Below are 18,977 nucleotides of genomic sequence, written 5' to 3' on the forward strand. Positions count from 1 at the left end.
CACTGATCCCGTACAGGCGCTCTGAACGTGGAGGTGTTGGATAACGACGGTTATGAGAAAATCCTCGGGACCCGCAGTGGAGCCCATGGCAACATGTGGCACGAAGCACACTGCCCAGTGCCGCACCAGCTCCAAAACTTCCAGGTACGCAATAACTGCACCCTGCCTGAAACGACTCAACAGTGTATTAAAATTAATGCAACCTCACAACCCTGCGTGCATCTTTCACAGTCAAAAATGAGTGACGGAAAGTGATTAAGATACTTGAGCTTGCATTTCTGTAAAAGACATTCACATCCAGTTTGAAGACAAATCCGTCTTTATTTTAGCTTGTTTAAATGGTAATAATAGAAACCTCAAATCAAACATTATTGAACAGAATAACAAAAGAAAAATGGCACAACTAATAAGAAACAAAATACCCACTATACATTTAAGTATGTACAACTTTGATAAATAAAGCAATACTGTCTAGAATTATGATTGTTTTGCATTTTTGCTTATTTCTCTAGGAATAGTGCGCTGAGAGGAGCAGAGAGGAGGAGAACCAGGAGAGGCAGGGAGCGAGGAGAAAGATCAGCAGGCACACATGAGAAGAGAGACAAAGAGTAGAAAAGACAACTGCTCTGAACGCGTTTGCAAAATTGTACCTCGACATAGTTTTTGCTGTTTGACAAGGTGACACTTCGCCGCCTTAACGTGACCAGTTCCGGCAGCCATATTGCCCTCCATCCTTTGGTTACCACAGTGCATTCCTCATACACACAGTAGTTCTGTTTAGTTTCACATCACGCTTTGGATCCTGAGACGGGGGGACAGCCCATTCTGCTACAGACATCGCTTCACTGAACCACATTGTATTTGTGCCTCATTAAAGCTTTTACAACATGACATATTTTATGTTTTATACATAAGCAACCTGAAGCACGCAGCTCTGTACATGATCAATGAGGTTGTGCCGGAGGCTTAAAATGAAATGTGATTTGTTTTACCATTACATAGGTAACCCTGTACAAAGAAAAAAACTTATGTTAAAAGGCATGAAACACAGATTTAATGTAGGAGATAATAGGAGTAAATTACTGTCGCTAACCAGCAGCTTTTCTCATCACATTTCATCGAGAGCGCCAGGCACTGTGCAGCAGTTCCTAACAATTCAACTGATTCTTGTGTGGTACAGACACAGAAAACGGTCTTGCGTTTGAGACAAGGTGAGAGCAAAAAAAAAAAAAAAGTAGACAAGATTTTAAAAAAAGGGGCCACCAGTTGTAAATTTCTAAGAGCTCAAAAAGAAAGGCCCAGTTTGATAATCACGTGTCCCTTTAAGACTCTAATCCCCAGGATGCATCTGCGGGACTTTCAGGAAATGAGCAGCCGTGCGTCCCCACACTGCAGCTCTACATTTAAGAAACATCACTTCAGACGGGGACACAGAAGAGGCTTTCATTCCTCACATGGCCGTCATGCTGTGAACAGGATCCACGCCAACGCTGACATGGAAAGTTTCAGATCTTTGTAACAATCTCCTGAGTGGCAACTTTATTTTAACAGAGAAGTTTTTTGTTTTCTTATTTTGTTTTTTTCTATAAAATCGCTGACATTTAGCAAAGTAGACCCTCCCTCCCCAACAACCCCCTTGCAGATTCTGTTGAAAGACTTTTTTTACAAAAGCAAACAATGAAAAAAAAAAAAGGGATTGACAGTAAAAGCTGTAAAAATATACACGTATTACCCTAAAATATTAAAGCACATCAGAAAAGGGTTTACTTTTCTTTCAGCGAGGAATATTTTGGTTGGGGTGCCACACTCGGTCAGACCTGCTGAGTTTTAACGACGTGTGCTACGGGGGACTGCATGAGTGTATGCATGTTGTGTTTATGTGCAATGTTTATTTGAATTGTGTGTTGTTTTTTTAAAGCGCTTCAAAGGGATTTTGCCGAGTAACACAGCAGGATTCCCCTTGGGCCTCATAGACAAAGAGCACACACAAAGCTGATAGATAAAGAGACACATTCAGACAGGAGGTTAGAGGAGGCTTTGACCCTGACTCTTATCTAGAAACCACAGCATGCTTCCTGTTTTTCTGGCTTGTAGAGTCCAAAAGCCAGATCTAATTTGTATCCTAGAGAAATCCCCTGTAGAGGTCTGAGGTAGACCTCAACTGTGGCCTCTACACCGGCCCGGACAGGGCGAGCAGATACCCAGACACCCCCGCTCTGTCAAGTGCAACGTCAGGAGCGCTGAGCAGCTCTAGTGCCTCTTCATGGACGACACCCTCTTCTTCCTGGCTGCCAGCATTTCGTAGAAGGGATCCCTGCTGATGGCAGCTCTGTGGAGACGGACGCACAGGAAAACATCAGTGTTTACACTCACTTGCTGCAACACCTCTTATTACTTCAGTTGACATCCTGCATGAGAATGCACCTTTAGAGATAATGTGATAACAGACTATGGACATAACTGACATCTTTTGTCCTTGATGAAACGTCTGAATTCTTACTGTGAAGAAATGGTCGTGCATCACATCCATCTCCACCACCTCATCCTCATGCAGTTGTCATGCATTGTATTCTTGCCTGTTTGCTGTTGCTGCATTGACATTTATTGAAAAGTAAAATCTCCTGATCCTTACTAAATCAATAGAAGAGGCAATTTGTACCATATTTTTACGTGCACATCCTTCTTAAATGTATAACCTCCGTTATCATCTGCTCGGAATAACATGAGAAATAACAAGAAATATAAGAGTTTCGAGAGAAATAGCCGAGCAGAATGGGGCCTAGAATGACAGGCGAGTGGTCTGTCACTCAACATCATTGCTGCCCTGGTTACAGAGACTAGGCAGTCCTTCAGTAAGGACCGGGAGTCATTAGCTCACACACTGCTGAAACAATGTGACCATATGTGGCCACCTCTAAATGTGGTGGTGGCACTTGGATCTCAGTGCCTCCTTTCTGCGTCTTTTGTGCGTTCACACCTGCACTAAGAGCTGTCCACTAGTGATTGGACAAAGGATGCTTATTAATGCAAGCTGAGCAGCTGAATTGGACAAATTGCTGAACTCCCACAGTACTCAAATGGCACATTTACATGTAAGTACGGCATTAAGCACTTGTCTTTCCCCCTTTTCCATAACATTTAAATTACCTACAAATGTAAAGCCCCTGATCTGCAACAGTACGACTAACACACAGATTACAATCATACCCTGTGAGTCTGCGTCACCAAAGACTCGTGTATCATCAGTATGTTTATACTGTACTCAGGTCTTAGAGGGTGTGATATTGTTAAACACGGACCCTAATGATCAATAAATTATTATAAATGATGTTGAGCAGCTTTTATGTGATTTCTTTATTGCGCTGTATTGATGTATGAATGTCTTCCTCAACTCTAAAAGAGGAGCTGTTTACAGGGATTGTAACCACGTGTGCAGTAACGCCACTGCAGCAAATATCGTGCAACATTTAAGCAGCCAAAGTTAAAACTGTTGACAGGACAGAGGAAACTCTCCAGAGAGAACTGAATAAACTTCTACAATAAAACTTTGAAGACAGCTCTGATGGAGAAAGGCTTCACTCCAAACTATTTCACTGTATGAACCTTGACTGACTGTGTGGGACCTTTTGTATGTGTAGAAAACACATTGCATTTTATGAGCATCTGACTGATCCCGTCGGTGTGTCTACAGATTTAAATTATGAATTCGTAAATGCGCACTGCGACATAGAGGTGCACTCCTCGTTTCTGCTGCGGTGCGATCACTGCAGGTGTCTAATAAACTCTAAAATACCTGCAACCCACCTGCTATACACCAAAGTTCTACTTTGTTAAGAGCCCGTTAGCCCAATCCACAGTGATATGACTGCAATCTGCTCATCACCACTACACACCCAATGCTGCATACACGTTCTACAAATTTACAGTGTGACAGTAACGGCGCAGTACATTCAACTTTGGTAGCTTTCTGACATTTGCTGTAAAATCTTGTAAAGCAAAACGCACGGCGCCTCTTTAGGCATACTGGCAGCAACTGTTGCTGAACAACACGGCGTGTGAATGCAGGTGAACACGTCAGCTCTCGCTCGAAACGGAATAAAACAGTCCTTAACAATAAATAAGTCCAAGTCTGATGCATGTCAATGCGCGAGTCAAAGCCCAAGTCCGAGTCATCAGTGCTCGAGTCCAAGTCGAGTCACGAGTCCTAAAAATCTCGAGCACTGGCACACAATGTCTGCAAGAGGTGAAGGAGAAAACATTTACTTGATGCTGTTCATCCATTCATCTTTTTCCTCTGCGGTGGGGGCGGAGATACGGTAGAAGGTGTGGTTGCCCTCGACAACACGTCCATCAGCCTCTGTCTTGCACGCTTTGATCACCTGGTCCTTGTTGTCAGGAATGAAAAGCTCAAAGCAATTCTGTGAAGCGAAGAGAATGGAGATTAGAATGATACTAATTATAATGCCTTAATGACCATTAAAAAATTACTATATTCAAAAATGATATTAAAGTGTGCACTGCCTGTATTTAGAAACCCCTCTGTATGGCATTCAGCTCACCTGGGATAGTGTATACTGCATCATATAATACTTTGAGGATGTAACTGCTAGTTAAAATGTTTGCCAATATAAATACCTGCAGCTGTAGTAGTTTTTAATTGCATGTCAATATTTAATTATTATGAGTGAGTTTGATTATTTCTAAATAATCCCCAAGGGCCAAATGCTGCTAAAAAGCCCCTCATGTGTCTAAATGGTTATCACAGGAGAGACTCCACCTTTAATAAGGTGTAGTCCCAGATTTAACCAGTAGAGGGAGCTGTACTTACAGGCTTCTTATCCTCCACCTCTTTGATGCTCAGGTTCTCCAGTGGGATGATTCCTCTCGGTTCTTTGTCCTGTGCAAATATGAAGACGGTAAATGACGGGGACAGACGGGAGCTCTTTCTTCACTGTGATCGACAAACTGAGCGGTTACTCACTGTGGTGTACTCAAAGTAGTACAGACAGTTGTCCGTGAGGATGAACCACCTCCTCTTCCAGGTTTTCACGCGTCCCCCTGTGGGGCAAAGAGGCAGCGTCAGAGGAGCTCAACGAGAGAAAAAGGGGGAGAAATAAGCACCAAAGCGTCGGGTCGAGCAGCAGACAGGCAGACATGTGTATGGGCAGACAGACAGATGACGGCTCCAGAGGACATCCAGATATTCACCCTGATTCACCGTTGATTTATGTACTTGCCATCACCACAGCTGCATAGACTTTCTTTTACCCTTTATTTCCTTCTTGCCTTTTATATGTGTATTTAAGGACCTTAAGTTAATTGGAGTCGATGTGAAGATGCTGTAAGAGAAATCTGCACGTCTCCATAAAATGTCTGGAAACTCTCCTCAACTGCTGACTCAGAGTAATACGTCTGGAAGGCCAGGATCAATACAGACAGCATACAGATCTATGTGCTCTGCACTCACTGAATTTAATGAACTACCATCCGAATGAAGTTACACGCAGACGGCTATAAATGTGGAAACAAAGTACTCCAATGACTATAAGAGGGCTGAAGGTGGAAAGGAATGGCTGACTGAGGATGAAGCTCTCTTTCGCGCCCAGTGGGGGCTCCCTGGTTAACCCTGCGCTCGCTGATCTGTAGCCGACCTCTCACCCCCTTTGTCACCCATACTTCCTGAGAGGGGAAACCTGATCACATTAGCAGATGGCAGGCTCGCTCTGGGAGGATGGGATGCCAACAAACTGAGGAGGGGCGGGAAGCTCAGTGCCTGGAGCCATGTTCGGCTTCTCTACAGGCATCTCAGACTTGAATTTCCTGTTTTGTCTTTGTTAAGTAACTTCTCATTCATATAGGAGCAGTGTCCAGTGAGTGAGGGATGTGCTTTCTCAATATGGCATAAAGAGCTAAGCTTTGTCTAGACTGGGCTGACCCACCACCGATGTTAGTAAAAAGCTGTATCGTGAAACCCATCAACCAGGACAGAGGAGGCTTTGAGGATACAGACACGTAGAACACACTTTCATTATCATATAACAGCATCAGTGCTGTATATGATATCCCATCATATCACAGACGTCATGATAGGTCAAACACTTCACTCTATGCTTGTTATAATCTACAGACGCCAGAGACACGCGTCACTCAACAGGGAGAGATGGAGAGACCCTCTCCACATCTCCACTCATCAGTGTGTAGCAACGAAAAAGCAGGCGAACAGACAACACAGACGCGATGGCAGAATCACACGGCTGACGGCTGGCCTGAAAGTTGATTGGGTTGGTTGGAGGTTTGCGCTTTCGTTTAGTGGTCGTGTCAGTTCCTGTCTCTCCGAATAATAAAAAAAAGAGAGATGACCTCCTCCTGTGCAAGAATGTCTGGGAGGAGGCGGGACGTCCCAGCGGATTGTTGCAGAGGTGTGTGGATGGTGCTAGAGCCGGAGTGGAGCTGAGCGGAGGGAGGCACCCATGCAAGACAGGACTGTGGGAGGCTGGGCGAGTAGAGGTAAAGAGGGGTCTTCTTGTAAATTATATATATTCTTTTGGAGTTAGCACCTTTTTGAATTAATACAAAGGCTCTTATTTTGTAACAGATACAAAAACAGGTATTAATTATAAGAGTGCACAGTCAAAACACAAACCATGTGCACTTTAAAAATATGCTAACATGCCTGATTCCCTTTCGGCACACTACTCTGACCACACCACTCTCCCACAGTTCTGTCCAGTCCGGTCCAGCACCACACCGGGCCGCATCAACACTTGTTACCCTTCAGATCCATTAACAACATAAGATAAAAAGAGCAGAGCCACATTGTTGAAAAGGTGCAGTATTCCCTTTCCATGCAACCAGAGAGCAAACAACCATCATCCAATGAGTAAAATTAATTCATGACGAATTTGAGAGAGTCAAGCCTTTGTTGTGCTCACTGTATGGAAAAAAGGGATAATGCAGCTTCCAAAATAAACAGAGATCAAAGAGAGTGACCACCACAGCATACAGAGAAGAGAGGGTCAATCTGCTCAGTAGAGTGGTCACAAAGCATCAGCTCCTGAGGCGAGCCACCGGGGGTGGCAAAACGAACCCGGCGACTGCCCGGCAACCACCCACAGAGATAAAAGAGTTCGGACAAACCACCAGCTCAATGACAGACTGAACAGACAAACATCTGAAGCTCGAATGAGTCAATGGAGGGACAAGAAATAAAAATAAAATAGATCAAGAAACCCCCTTTGAGAATGTATAAAAAAAATGAGGAGAAGAACAAAAGCATGGCGGACCACCAAAAGCACCTGAAAGCTGAGAGATGGACTAGCATTTGGGAAGAGCAGGTGTACATACCTCCTGAGGAAAGACAACAGCCAAAATCATGGGAACAAACAAACAAACGAAGAGGAAAAGAAAACAACAAAAAAATCAAATTAAATGATAAGAAATTATTGCACCATAGTCCTGATAATCTGGTTCCAGGGAGGCTTTGATGCACTGCTTTACAGCTTTAATTTAATATAAGAGGACTGTATTGTTCAATGAGGGTCAACAGATTTTATACATCTGCTGTTATAATATATCAGTCCACACGGGGGAGTTCTACTCAATGTTACAGCTACTGTAAAGCACTACATTAAATATCCACCTCCGTTTCTGGTATCTTAATTAATTTACCTTCCACACCAAATTCTTTACTCAAATCTGCCAATTTGTAATAATTGGAGAAAGAGTAATTCTTCACTACCTCAGTGTAGTTGGTTGTAAAGATTCACAGTGATTGAAGAATTAATTTCACTGAGGATGCTTATGTTTGTTAAATTAAATTCATTGTGAATCTGTACAACAGAGAAAGATCTCAGAGGAAACAGAGGATGAAGAGTTCAGGGGGTCCGGGGGTTGTGCTTTTCTGCTTGGAGAGTGATTGTGAAGAACCGGCAGATTTCCTGTGAAATATTTAAATTGATACAGGTACGTGTGTAGGAGGTGTTTGTGTCTGGGTACATGCTGAAGTCAGAAATTAGCAGGGATCTCAGGATAAAGAGACCCTTATAATGCCACATAACACGAGATTAGTTAGGGTAATAAGAATATTAGAAAGTAGGGATGTCCCGATCAGCTTTTTGCCTGATCCGATCCGATCTTTTTAATACTGAGTAGTATACCGAGTCCCAATCCAATACTTAGATAACAGAGCTTTTGTTCACAAAAATAACTAACGTAAACAAATTAACTACAAGATGTCTTCAATTTATTCCATTTAACTCAGTCCAGCTAGCATTGTTGTAAAGCTCACATATAAAATCTAAATTCTTCTCAGAACGATGTAACAGCTGAGTTTAACTTTAAAATTCAGTCAAGAAAATAAATCACAAATCCACTTAGTGTTGTATAATAAAAAAAAAAAATTCTACTAAAATAGGAATCTTAGATCCATTTAAAAGTGGTGTAAACAGCTCGACCTTAACGGTCACAACAAAAACTGGATTCAAGGCGGTGTCCCACATGTAGTGTCGAGACGGCAGGATATACCGTGGATCCAAAAGATCCAAAAGACGGCAAAAACCTGCATTCTCTACCACGGAGATGGGCTGGTTGTCCACAGCGATGAATTCAACCACCTTCATTGTAATCTTTTTGGCCTTTTCGCTCTCTCGAGGATATTTATCCTTCCTCTTAAAGTCCAGAGTTTGTTGCTTCGGTGCAGCTGCCTTTTCCTATGTTGCTTTAGTGAACGCGCCGTATTCCGTTGCATGTTTAGTTATTAGATGTCGTATCAAATTTAAAGTGTTAAACGCAGCTCTACTGCTGCCGCCTCGTTAAACGATCGGATTGCATATATTGCAAGTGGCTGTTCTGTTCTTGTTTAAAATATTTCCACACTGTTGACATTTTAGCCACGGGGTTGCTAATGCTTACTAGCACGTTTGCGTTCTGCCGCAAATTGTGCTCAGTTTACGACAGCTGGCGCAAAAGATTGGGGTGAGATGATCGGCTCAAAATGCCCAGATCAGCTCAGATCCTATAGTTGAGATCAGGATCGGGACATCCCTATTTGAAACACAAAAACCCCTTCATTCATTTATTTTATATATACATATATATAAAAATATTTAAAAAATAATAACAAAGTACGAGCTTCAAAACATTAGTAATATTTGACAGCTCAGAGGGCAAAAAATACGATCTCAAATAAATACATTCTAAACTTTATATATGCACAGTAAGTTCATGAATGTGTCTTACTTAATTTAAAAGCTTTAAAAGTCTGTATTTGTTCATGTCAGTGTATGGATATGCACTGTCTTTAATAATTCAAAGGCTTCCGCATGAGTTGGTCTGATCTCTAAGCCACATTCATAATACATTAAAGCAGGCCGAGATGTCTTCAGATACCCTGGTTGGCGTGTGTACACACACCTATCCACACTTGCTCACAGACATCTTAATACGCTCACACTTGCACATACACACACAGGTTATTGACCTCAGGGGAGACATTGGTTATCACTTTGGGGAGGCTGATCCTCAGGATTGAGATAATCTACCAACATGTGCTGCTGTGAAAACACAACACAAAGTTAAAGATCACGCGGTCACCCTCATGAGATTCATTATGTGAGGCATGTCCGGGGTCACTCACCCAGTTTTAGCAGCCAGCCCTCTCTGTCTGGGTTGAAGAAAGTGTGTGTGAGGTCGTTGCCGTCATCCTCTGGGATTTTGAAAGGCTCATTCTTGATGCTGTCATACAGATTCTACAATAAAGAAGTGAATACAGAGCAGGTTTAAGATAAGAGAAAAGGGAGAAACATCCACAAGGAGCAAAGCAGAAGGAGCACGGTTAGTTTTAAAGCCATAGTGACCCTGAGCAGGTCTTCAGGTAAGTCTCCTCCATCGTTGATTCCTCTGTTCATAGAGATGAATCGCTCCACAGTAGGCTTGTCCTTCACATTTGGGTTGTGGAGGCTGGTGTTCAGCATGATGATGGCAAATGACAAGATGTAACAGGTGTCTGAAATACACGTACACACACACAAAACAAGAGTGATCACACCATGAGAGAGTGATGAGCTTTCCGAGACAACAAAAGGTTGCTGTTTGCTATGAAACTGCTGCCAGTGTTTAATGTAGTGTTTAAATATGAATGTAAATTAGCTGAGCTGAAAGGACTGCACTTAGGGGACCACAGTCAAGCAGAAAGGAACAGATAGACGAAGCTTCGTTAGCGAGGAGAGTGGGTGGGAGTGAAAGGCTGCGCGTGGGCAGCTAAGTGTGTGTGTGTGTTTCTAGACTTGCCCTTTTCTGTGTGTGTGTGTTTGCTAAAAGACGACGTGGCTAGCACACGGCTGACGCAGCAGCACTTTATCAAGCCAGTTAGGCTGTTGAGAAGTCCCATGCATAATTCACATCCATCTGCATCCATGTTAGAGGCAGTCGGTTGTCTGCTATGGGCGTAATTTCCCAAAAGCCAGACACCTCAGCAGACTTTGTGTCTGCTAAATAAAGCAGTTCATATACGAGTTGCATCGACATGCCATTAGATCTCTGTGCAACATTGGAGGCGTATGAGGGAGCTAGTGTTTAGTAGTGACCTAATGATTATGAAAAAATGAGGGTTTAAAATTCCTAACTGTTGTAATTATACATTTTAATCAGAGAAATTATATTTATTTAGCATAATAAACAAAAATTGCTTTATTTTAGGACTAAATTAAATCAAACCCCAACTGCATATCACATCTGCATTTGCAATCCTTCTACAAATTTGACCTCGTCTTGTTCTCTGTTGTCCTGCTCACACATTAACAGCTCTTTGGCTTTTATGCCAACACTAAACCCTGGGCTGTGTGAAGTGACGGTGATACCTGTGGACTGGAAAACACCAGGGTTGCATTGGCAGTAGCGCTGAGCGAAGGCCTCCATCATGCGGTCGATCTTCTGGGCTTCTCCCGGTAGCCGAAAACTCCACAGGAACTGTCTGTGAGGGGACACAGCTCAGTAATCGGCAACAAACTCACTTCCATAGTGAAAAAGAAAAAGGAACTTATAAGGCTCAAAACAGAAACTGACAGCTGCAGTAAATGCAAAATAAGATGGCTACTAAAAAAAGACGATATCACATGAGAATTTACATCAAACGGCAGCAAAAATATGAAGGACTTAGTGAGCGTGTAGCAGACCTGCAAGGGGAGATGCTGTCTTACCTTAGGGCCTGAACCAGGTTGAGGTCTGTGAACTCATGAAGCTCCACAAAGGCGTGGAGGACCTCAATATTGAAATCATCTCTACAGGAAACAAAACACAGCAAATGTGTTAACAAAAATAAAAAAACATGAAAACAAATACTAGGCCTGCAACAAATTACAAAATTAACTTAAAGTTATCATCTCGAAGATTTTCATTTAAATAAATGCTAAGTCACTTTCTATCACCGAATGAGGTAATACAATGGCAATTGAGCCTACGGCCACATAATAAGTGCAGTAATAAATACTCCCCAAGACATGCTTTATTGGAAAAGTAATCCTGTGTCTGAGGACTCAGCTCAGGGTGTGATCCGTCTCACACGGCTTAAGAGATCTGACGAGACCCCCCCCACCCCCTTGCGTTCATCATGCGATCTTGATCATGACATCATCCCCGACCTTCGTGCCCCTTAAGAGTGAATGATCTGCCCTGTGGGATCGTGAGACATAGTAAGGAGCTCTCCTTGACTGAGTCATATCTAGTCACTAGTGTTCCCAGCAGACAAGTGACCAATCATATCTCAAGACCTCAGTGCTGCTCCGTCCCCTCCTATCAAAAACACTTGGATGCTTTCAGCTTGATTGTTATCAAGATCTCCATCAACAGCCTGAGCTCCATTTCCTGGTTTGACCTCACAGACCACACCCTCAGTATAACACTGCCTGTCCTATAAGGAGTGCACACCGTACATCAGGACCATTAATATTTACTGTGTAATGTGTTGACGCTGACAAGGATAGTCTTATGTCTCAAGTGAAATCTTTAATTGCCAACATGTGCATTCCTGAGTCGTGAGTGTGTTAATCACGTTACTTATGAATGAGTAAGATAATCAAAGACAGATGGAGACTATTGAGTAACGGACATCGTCTTCGACGTCGTGGTCTAAATGTGGGACTAATAAAGTATGTTTGGGAAAGGATGGGTGTGGGCCTGACCGAGAGGAAACACAGCAATATGGAAAATATGCACTCGCTCTTCAATGCTTTTATCAACCACACAAATGAGTGCTGGTGAGTGATAATAGAGAGCATGAGAGGGAGATGGTTAGATAGAGGAAAAGAAAAAGAAATCTTTAAACTGACCTCTCTCCGAGATAATCTCCAATCGCCGTTTTGTTCAGGCCCTCGCCCTTGTAGAGGAATTGAGCAATGTCGTCGCTGGTATTCTTCAGCAAGTCATTCATAATCAGGAACTGGATCCCCTGACAAAGACACACGGCCCCAGGTTACATTCTGCTTATGCGAACATGTGGGACGAATCATATTCCTAAGGAATCAAAACAATAACTTCTACGTACCTTTTTGGGGTCCATGTTGAATTTCTTTCGGCCCATGGCCACCTGTTTATTCCTCTGCATATTTTTCCTGGAACAAAATGTAGGTCATGGTTAGCTCCTCTCTTGTATATGAACAAACTCTGGTTTATATCAAACCTGTTTTAAAGCTGTAGCTAAGCAGAAAAGGGCAAATATATTGAAGTTAATGTACGAGAAAGAAAACTGCTCTGTTGCTACAACAAACTCTAACTGCATGCCAACCTATTGATCGTCCATCATCGTACTCATCCGACACGGCTCAGCCCATTACAACAAATGTATTCACTTCATTTCCTGAACGTATCTTTCCCATTAACATTTTTCCATTTGTTCGGCAGAGGCCGGCCTTTCCTCCCCCTCTGCCGTCATGACAAAGCGTTGATAAAGACTTTAACATCATGCATATGGGAACATCTCATTTCTCAGGCCTTGAGTGATTCAGGGGTCAAAGTGCACTCCAAGTGCCCGGCATCACCGTGGTAACATCTCCATCCGCAGCCGGTGAGAGGTCACCACTTCTTCCCACTGATTTACTCAGACCGGCATTCCTTTGGCTTTTGTCTGCCAAAGTCCAACACTCAACTCTCTGCGGGGGTGTCAGCACACACTATAAAGTGCTTTCTTCCATGATCACAGTAAACTTTGATCTCGAGAAGGTGCTGCATCCCTTAATGGGTTTTAGATCCAGGAGAAAGTGGTTTAGGAATATTCGGTAGCTGATGGGATCCCTATTCACTTGAGTAGGCCAAACCCAAGCACTTGCTCCTCTGGGACCGTCCATTGTCTGCTTCTGCCCGTACACCCACTGCATTATTCAATGAGGCCTCCCATCATGGGGGTGTGCCTGATGAAACATTTAAACTGCCTTAAAAGCATAGCCAATTTGGGGAGCCTTTTTTTTGTGTGGCGGGATGGTCTGAATCAGCCATCAAACATTAATAATTGACAGCTTCATTTGCTAAGTTAATAGAAGGCAAACAGCAGGCAAATTTAGGCAAAACAGAGGGGGGATTTAAAGTGTAGGTACGTAAATGTCCGGTCTCTTTATCTTACCTCTCCTCAGTGGAACCCAGGTTCTCGATCTCACTTGTCACTTCTGCTATCTCATCCTTCAGCCGCTGCAGAAAAGACAGAAATGTTGATGTGAAAATTAGTTCATCATAGGCCTACTAATTTCCCTGACACCAGAAGGCCCGGAAGGGCGCGACTAACACAAACAAAGTGCAAATAACCTGTATAAAAACACACAAGGGCTTTATTAAACAGTGCCGAGGGAGAGGCTATCATCTCTGAATCACCTCTGTTTGCCTGTAAGCCAGATGGCCTTTTGTCACATGCAGTAAATAGTCACATCAGAGCCATCAGTTTAACAAAGGGAGCAGAACCACTTTTTAGCTGCAGATGAGCTGAAAATTAAAACACTGCTGCATATCCAGCTCTTATTAGTTCCCTTAAAATAAAATACTATCACCATCTATATCTCACATCAGCAAATGTTGTTTGTGTGCCCTCCTTAACATTCCTCTCATGCTGAATTTGATAAGCAGAGAACATGCAGGGATAACCTCGATACAAATGGAGTAAGAAAGCATAAAAGTGGATTATATTTTGTGGCTTTTTAGTGATTAATGGCCTTAGAGGCAGATTTAGTCGATCAAACCCAGCCTGCTGGTGCCAGACTGGCGCAGTGAGGGCACTGCAGAGGGTAGAGGACGGAGAGGGCGACGTCAGCTTGATTAAAGTGTAGAATAATGGACAGTAGAATAAGTGAAGTCCTGTATACAGACAGAGCTACAATGCGTCACGTAAAGGTTACAATCATGGATCCCCTCCATTCATATCCAGCTGTTAGTATATCATTTCTCATGCATAATGCCAACTCACTATACGCCAAACCACAAAAGGAGCATCTGTGTTTTCAAGGCCTGCGCAATCACAACACATTCCTCGGATGCTTGCGTCCGCAAACAAAGGCTGTGCTCATACAGGAGAGCCAGTGGTTGTGGTCAGGGGCTTTGACATGCAGGACCGGCAGAGGAGGGTGTGGGAGTTGAGGAGGGCGAGAAAAAGAGGGGTCAGTTTGAAGACCACGGAGGAGGAGAGGACAGGGGCTGCAGTGCTGGCTAGAGATGGCGGGGGCGGGGGCTGCAATGGTGGTGGCTGAGGCTCATAAAAGAGAGGGTGTCGGATCACACCTCCAATATTTGTCTGGAGGCCAGTTCTCTGCTAGGACATGACACTGTTCCACCCCTGTGTGACATTTGCTAACAAGGCTGATTATTGAATGACAAAACTGACCGGAGAAGCTAGCTTCAACAAACAGTGTTGCTTTAAAGGTGAAAAATTCCCATGGGCCGTGGACAGGAAACAAACAAACCACATTAGGGAAATTCGGCCGAGCTGATTTGAATGCTGGCTCTCTTTGGAAATCAGAGAGTACATGAGGGATATTCCTCATGAGCTGCATGAGCACATTCCTCATAAGAGCATAATCCTGCTCAGTCTGTAAGCAGAATTATTCGTCTTATTTTTGTACTCATGTTCTAAACTCAAACTCAATAAAATAACACCCAAAACAGATAAACGTATCCCTGAATAGAGGTCCTTGTTGACACAGTACATCCACAGCTAAACAATAAACAGAAATGGTTTGCTGAGAAGTCGGCACTTGGCAGGAAATTCCTCACATTCCATTTGGGGTCAAATGTTGAAAGAGTCCTTGGAAAAGAGAAACTGGATAGAAGGTAAATGTTTAATCAAAAAGCAGAGGAGCTGCAGTCGTAGCTGAAGGCGCTGGCAGTGAGCCAAGCGTCTGGACATTGTAGGTCAAAAGAGACCTGTTTGCCCTTTGAGGATTTTTATCTAAAATCTGCTCATATTAATGTTTGAATTGCTTAAATTTTGTTACAATTTGACCGACTGTGACAGAAAGGTTAACTGTGTTCCAGGAGCATTCTGCACATTAAATGTACTTTACTAAACTATACATTTTCCATCAACGGTTACAGCACCTTAAGTTTAATGCCGATTGGATAAAATGCCCGAGAGCAGTGAAAATCAATTACCGTAAAATTTGGTGTATAAGACACTCTTTTCAGCATCAGCTACAGCACCGGTAGCTAACAGGATTGCAAATTTGACATGGCGACAACAGATGGTAGGCTGTAATTTGTGTGTGTTTTGAATGAAAATAAATTAACGTTTTTATTAATAAATAGCTCTGCTATACCACCAACAACAGACTGCGTCTTATAATATTCTGAATTTTACAGTAGTTTCTTTTTGAAAAATTAAAGTAAAAAAGCTTGAGATGGCCATATCCTGCAGCCAAACAAAAGTGGTACAGGCTTGTTTTTTGTTTTACACCTATCCAGTGTCTCTCTGTAAGATAAAAACATTACAACAGCCCCCATAATCTATTCCTGTATTACCTGAATGTCCTCGAGCAGCTCCTGCTTGCGCAGGCGGATATTCTCGAGCTCCTGCTGCTCCTCTGGGGTGAGGTCGTCCGGCACTGCGGAGAGATGATAGAGAAGATGAAGGGTTAGAACAGGGCTCCCAAAATATAATGCACCTTTATCCTTTTCTATGCATATCTATCCCCTGAGGTGTGTCCCTGAAGGCATCTGTGTCCAGAAATACATTTTCCCATATCAGAAGGTTATTGAATGCACAAGGCAAGCTTTGTAGAATATGCCACAAAGAACATTCAATGACAGTCATAAAGGATATTTCTTGGGGACAGATCAGACAGCATACACACACTCTCAGGAAACATCCACGCCAACAGTAAACCCAAGTCTGCAGCATCAGGTGCACTTTGAAGAGGGTTTAACTTTGTGTGTATAATCTACTCACCAACTAAATGAAACAGCTCAGGTCAACCAAGCAGCACTGAGCATCAGTACCAGAGAGGCAAAAAACGTGACAGGTCTCAAAGCGGAGCCTGTTCTGTCACTCACAGTAAAAGCTGTTATAATTAGCTTCATCTGTGCCGAGGACTAAGAGGCAAGCAATGAGTCCTACTTGATGGACAATAGGTTTGTGTGTCTGTGTGTGTGCAAAACCCTAGCCGCAATCAAAGCATAAAAAAGGGAGAGTACTTGTATCAGCAATCTAAACCCAACAGCAGTCCAAGCACAATCCCTGTTTCAACCACGTAAGCAATGCACTTGAAAGACCTTTGCTCTCTCTTCATTACAGAATATGTCTGTATTTGAAAACCAACTTGTTCTTAAGGAAGGCAATGAATCAAATCTGTTCATCAGCAGGCAACTTTAAAACGATTCAGCCAGAATGCATCTAAATGTTTATCTATTAAAACAACAGTCTGACAGTTCTTACAAAGGCACTGATAATTACCTAATAGATGTAGAATACATCTGCATTTAAACACAGCATCACGATTATTGCATAAATAAAATTATTGTGTGTGCTCTGCTGCACATTTCCCCTGAGAGATTCTTGCAGCATCACAAGAGGAGACATATATAAAGAGATGCAATCAGCCACATGAACCTTGACGGTGTCATGAGCTGCGCAAGTCACAGCAGTTGTTATGTTGGAAGATCATCTCTGTCGCTCAGTGACTTCTTCCCTGATTCCCCCAGTGGCCAAGCACAAGCCCCCGTCCTCTCCTCCTTCCTTCATTACCTCACCAGCAGAGGTCAGAGGTTAAAGGGTTCGAGGCTAGGGCTGATGTCTGCAAGCGGTTAACAAGGTAATGGTAATAGAGAGAGAGGTAGAAGCTGAGGACAGAGGAATCTGCAACACAAGGTTGCCAATTACACATTCCACAACTCCCTTTGCAGTACACCAATGATTTGGAAGAATGTTTTTCTCTGACTTTTTCTTCACACTCTTAGATTAAACAGTTTATCATAAGAATTTAGGACAATCAGTTCCAGATAAGTTGCCTTTTTACACATGTAGCACACAGCAGAAGACCATGTCAGCAGTGTTCTCAACTACTGGAAATACTGCGTTTGATTGAGTTGAGTTGTTGGGTAGAGCGCGCATGTAAAGGAGGAGGACTTGGACGTATTTGAACACATAGGCAATATAAATTGAGGATTGAAAAGCAGTATACAGGCAGGCAGAAAAGACTACCGAGCAGCTAAACTCCACGCGGCGTCACCAACATCATCAACACACCCACTCCCTCGCTGTGACGTATTCAACATTAATCATCTGCCTGAATCGTCTAAATCAGTAATATGCTTTCTCACAGGTAGCTCCTTCAAGTAATTTCGTGGGAGTGCATGTGTGACAGGGGATTAAGTAAACTGTGGACGCAGTGTATCTGCATTAAGAGGTCAGTGGAATAAAGGTTTTAAAAGCTAAACAAAAACCTTGAACTGCAATCAATAAAGCAAGGACGAGACCAGCCATGCAGAAATGATGAGCTTTATTGTGCCTTGAGACAAACACACAGCAGATTTCCCGAGTAAGAAGAGTTAATCCAAATGTAAAATCCAATACATGATAACCTGGAGAGAAAATACATAGTCCATCATAGAGAGCACCTATTTTAATAACAGTCGGTATGCTAACACAAACATCTTGAGGCATTACCCATAACATTAACCGGAATGTCTGCTAATGTTACGGATAATAGACAATGGGAGCGGAAAAACAAGAGATACAAAACAAAGCCGTGTTGTCTTCTGTCTTGGATTCAGACAGCTGGGGGAGCACTGCAGGTTGACCTTTCACTCATCGTACCTCTTGGCATACAGCATCTCTGGCGAACCGGCTGAATACATCCCGAATGTTCAGGGTATCCATGGAAACCATGGTCAACTGTGTACAACTTTTCTCGTTTACAGGGACAGCAGACAGCTAAGCAAACTTTTGTTTTGGTCAGACAGTTCCCCTGAGAGCTGCTATAACCAGGGAAAGCAAGAATGTTTTGATGCAGACAGGGACCCATAAGGAGTCACACATGCACGAAAACAAACAAAACAAAGTGCTGACAGGTCTCAGAATTCACACGTCGTCTTGAATATAATGATCCCAAGTCAAGAGTTAATGTCACACCGAGTAAACCCAGAGCAGAAACAAGAGGGACAGGGAGGATGAGCTTAAAGCAGAAGGTCCATTACTCTTTCTGAAAATATGATGTCAGGCTCCAGAGGCAGCCACGCCACACCAAACAGGACAGCAGGAACCAACACGACACAGCCACAGCATTCCTGGCTCAGAGAAGGACCACAACGTGAGGAGACTGACAGGAGAGAAGAGCTGCAGAAAAGGACTATAATTTGACACGGAGGAGGAGACAGAGAGACCACAGCAACGCAGTCATTTCAGAATGGAAATCATCTAATCACTTGTCTCCTTCAAGAGCACAAACAAGGAGCATATAGAAAATCAGTATCTTAGCCGATCGGCAGGGCAGAAGCATGACAACAACCAGGTC

The 18,977-nt window shown here is 43.0% G+C and overlaps 1 protein-coding gene across 4 annotated transcripts in view; it reads right to left on the minus strand.

The window, feature by feature from the left end:
• Positions 1 to 1,653: 1,653 nt before the first annotated feature.
• The window catches only part of cyth1a (cytohesin 1a), a 41,986-nt gene continuing 24,662 nt past the window's right edge, over positions 1,654 to 18,977 (minus strand). For 3 of the 4 annotated variants that reach the window (XM_069673980.1, XM_069673979.1, XM_069673981.1), the window contains exons 2-13: positions 15,988 to 16,070; positions 13,610 to 13,674; positions 12,539 to 12,605; positions 12,324 to 12,442; positions 11,196 to 11,276; positions 10,857 to 10,969; positions 9,855 to 10,003; positions 9,634 to 9,746; positions 4,982 to 5,060; positions 4,829 to 4,897; positions 4,264 to 4,418; positions 1,654 to 2,329 (exon numbers count right to left, since the gene is read on the minus strand). In XM_069673980.1, the coding sequence (XP_069530081.1) occupies positions 2,251 to 2,329; positions 4,264 to 4,418; positions 4,829 to 4,897; positions 4,982 to 5,060; positions 9,634 to 9,746; positions 9,855 to 10,003; positions 10,857 to 10,969; positions 11,196 to 11,276; positions 12,324 to 12,442; positions 12,539 to 12,605; positions 13,610 to 13,674; positions 15,988 to 16,070 (1,172 nt within the window). In that variant the 3' untranslated portion in view covers positions 1,654 to 2,250. The remainder of the gene's footprint in view (positions 2,330 to 4,263; positions 4,419 to 4,828; positions 4,898 to 4,981; positions 5,061 to 9,633; positions 9,747 to 9,854; positions 10,004 to 10,856; positions 10,970 to 11,195; positions 11,277 to 12,323; positions 12,443 to 12,538; positions 12,606 to 13,609; positions 13,675 to 15,987; positions 16,071 to 18,977) is intronic. The other variant, XM_069673978.1, reaches the window with a different exon arrangement.

The sequence above is a fragment of the Semicossyphus pulcher genome, unplaced genomic scaffold (genome assembly GCF_022749685.1).
Source record: "Semicossyphus pulcher isolate SPU_LCO1_2020_fin unplaced genomic scaffold, fSemPul1.0.p SCAF_23, whole genome shotgun sequence".
NCBI lineage: Eukaryota > Metazoa > Chordata > Actinopteri > Labriformes > Labridae > Semicossyphus > Semicossyphus pulcher.